We start from the raw sequence: 2,137 nt of genomic DNA, 5'->3' as shown, positions 1-2,137 counted from the left end.
GTTAAACATGGAGTTACCCTGACAACCAGCAATTCCACTCCCAGGTATATACCCAACATAAATGAAAACATATGTTCACACAAAAACTTGTACATGAATGTTCATAGCAGCAGTATCCATAGCAGCCAAAAGGTGGAAACAATCCACATGTCTATCAACTGATGAACAAATAAACAAAATGCGGTATATCCATACAATGGAATATTGTTCAGCCACAAAAGCCATGAAGTACTGATTCATGCTATAACATGGATGAACTTTGACAACATTACGCTAAGTGAAAGAAGTCAGCACAAAAGACCACATAGCATATGAAGGTATTTATATGAAAAGTGCAGAATAGGCAAATCCACAAAGACAGAAAGTGGTTGCTAGAGTATCAGGGGAGGTGGAAATGGGGAGTGACTGTTAATGGATATGGGGTTTCTTTTTGGGGTGATGAAAAAGCCTAAAATTAGATAGTGGTGATGATTGCTCAGCTCTGTGAGTATACTAAAAACTGATCTGTGCACTTTAAAAGGGCGAAATGTATGGTGCATAAATTATATGTCAATAAAACTTTTATTTAGAAAATTACATAAAGTCACACCATCTTTTTTTAGTTCTTCCCTAAGATTAGATTTCAAAAATTACATAGATACAAAGAAACAAAATACCACATTTTTTAAAAATGTAATACTAAACATCACTAAGAAAACGCTAGTTGGAAATCAGTCAAGGCTCTGGTAAAATGCCATACCTTGCCACACTGCTTGTAGGAAATTCCCTTTTGCTGACAGTATTCATAGAGAAGGGCTGCACCTTGTACACATAATTTGGCTTTCAGAGACTCAGGTTTATAATAAATTCCACTATGTATGACACCACTGTTATGTCCAGTCTGGTGAACAGCTACAGAACAAGACAAACAGGGTATAAGAGTAAGTACATGATTCATACAAAACATAAGAGGTAAGAGAACAAACTAATAGTTGAAGCTATTAGAGACCACATCATGTAAAATTCTGCCTGAATTCGTTCAGATAACTGGTAGCTTCTTCTCACAGTCATCCCTGGTATCCATGTCGCATCCCTCCAGTCCGTCTCTTGACTTCAACTACAACTTTGGTGCACAAACTTACCTCTCATTACCAGCACACCACTTCAGGGGCCCACTACGTCTCTTTGCACTCTGCCTTGGGGCCTCTGCTAACTTTTTTAGAGAAAGGCACAGGGTGCTCAACATCACCAGCAGCAATCCTCAACCAATAGGGACAGGAGCTGACGGATACGTGAGCACAATCCTGGGAGACATTATACTGCTCCTCAGAGGTTCCGGTGGAATCGAGCTCACCACAGCAATCTTGATGTGTTCTCATGTCTTTTCCTCCCTCCCTGTCTTACTTTCCTCACCCCCTCACTCCTGTTTCCTCAGATAACATCTCAAATAAATAACCTATAAACATGTTCTCTTTGTCCCACACCGCGCTTTAACCTCTCAAATAAATAACCTATAGCCATGTCCTTGTCCCACACTCTGCTTTTAGAACACAAACTAAGATACTAACATTGACATTCAGCATGAAGGATTCAGAACAGACAAAATAAGCAGATGCCCAAGTAAGCCCAAAGAACAACTTTGATTATATACATACCTAAATCTTTCTCCTTTTCCAGAACACCAATAGAAAGTGATGGATGTCGCAGGATGAGTGCTCTGGCAGAGGCAAGCCCCACAATTCCGCCACCAACAATGACTATATCAAACGAGCTTCAAAAGAAAGTCATCTTTAAAGTAATGCATATTTACAGTAGACCTCACCAAACTTCACATGCATAATTTTCATCATCAATGGACAATTAAACTATTAATTTGTAATCATTAAAATGTACTGGGCAGCCGGGAGTGGTGGCTCATGCCTGTAATCCCAGCATTTTGGGAGGCCAAGGCGGGCGGATCACGAGGTCAAGAGATCGAGACCATCCTGGCCAACATGGTGAAACCCCAACTTTACTAAAAATACAAAAATTAGCTGGGCGTGGTGGTGCACGCCTGTAGTCCCAGTTACTTGGGAGGCTGAGGCAGGAGAATCACTTGAACCTGGGAAGCGGAGGGTGTAGTGAGCCGAGATTGCACCACTGCACTCCAGCCTGGTGA

At 41.1% G+C, this 2,137-nt stretch overlaps 1 protein-coding gene across 1 annotated transcript in view; it reads right to left on the bottom strand.

The window, feature by feature from the left end:
- Positions 1–2,137, bottom strand: part of L2HGDH (L-2-hydroxyglutarate dehydrogenase) — a 78,546-nt gene that overhangs the window by 67,887 nt on the left and 8,522 nt on the right. Inside the window, exons 2-3 of the mRNA XM_011999757.1 lie at positions 1,635–1,750; positions 740–891 (exon numbers count right to left, since the gene is read on the bottom strand). Of these exons, the coding sequence (XP_011855147.1) occupies positions 740–891; positions 1,635–1,750 (268 nt within the window). The remainder of the gene's footprint in view (positions 1–739; positions 892–1,634; positions 1,751–2,137) is intronic.

Source organism: Mandrillus leucophaeus, unplaced genomic scaffold, assembly GCF_000951045.1.
Source record: "Mandrillus leucophaeus isolate KB7577 unplaced genomic scaffold, Mleu.le_1.0 Scaffold60, whole genome shotgun sequence".
In the NCBI taxonomy this organism is placed as follows: domain Eukaryota; kingdom Metazoa; phylum Chordata; class Mammalia; order Primates; family Cercopithecidae; genus Mandrillus; species Mandrillus leucophaeus.
This window is presented reverse-complemented; position numbering and strand designations above follow the sequence as displayed.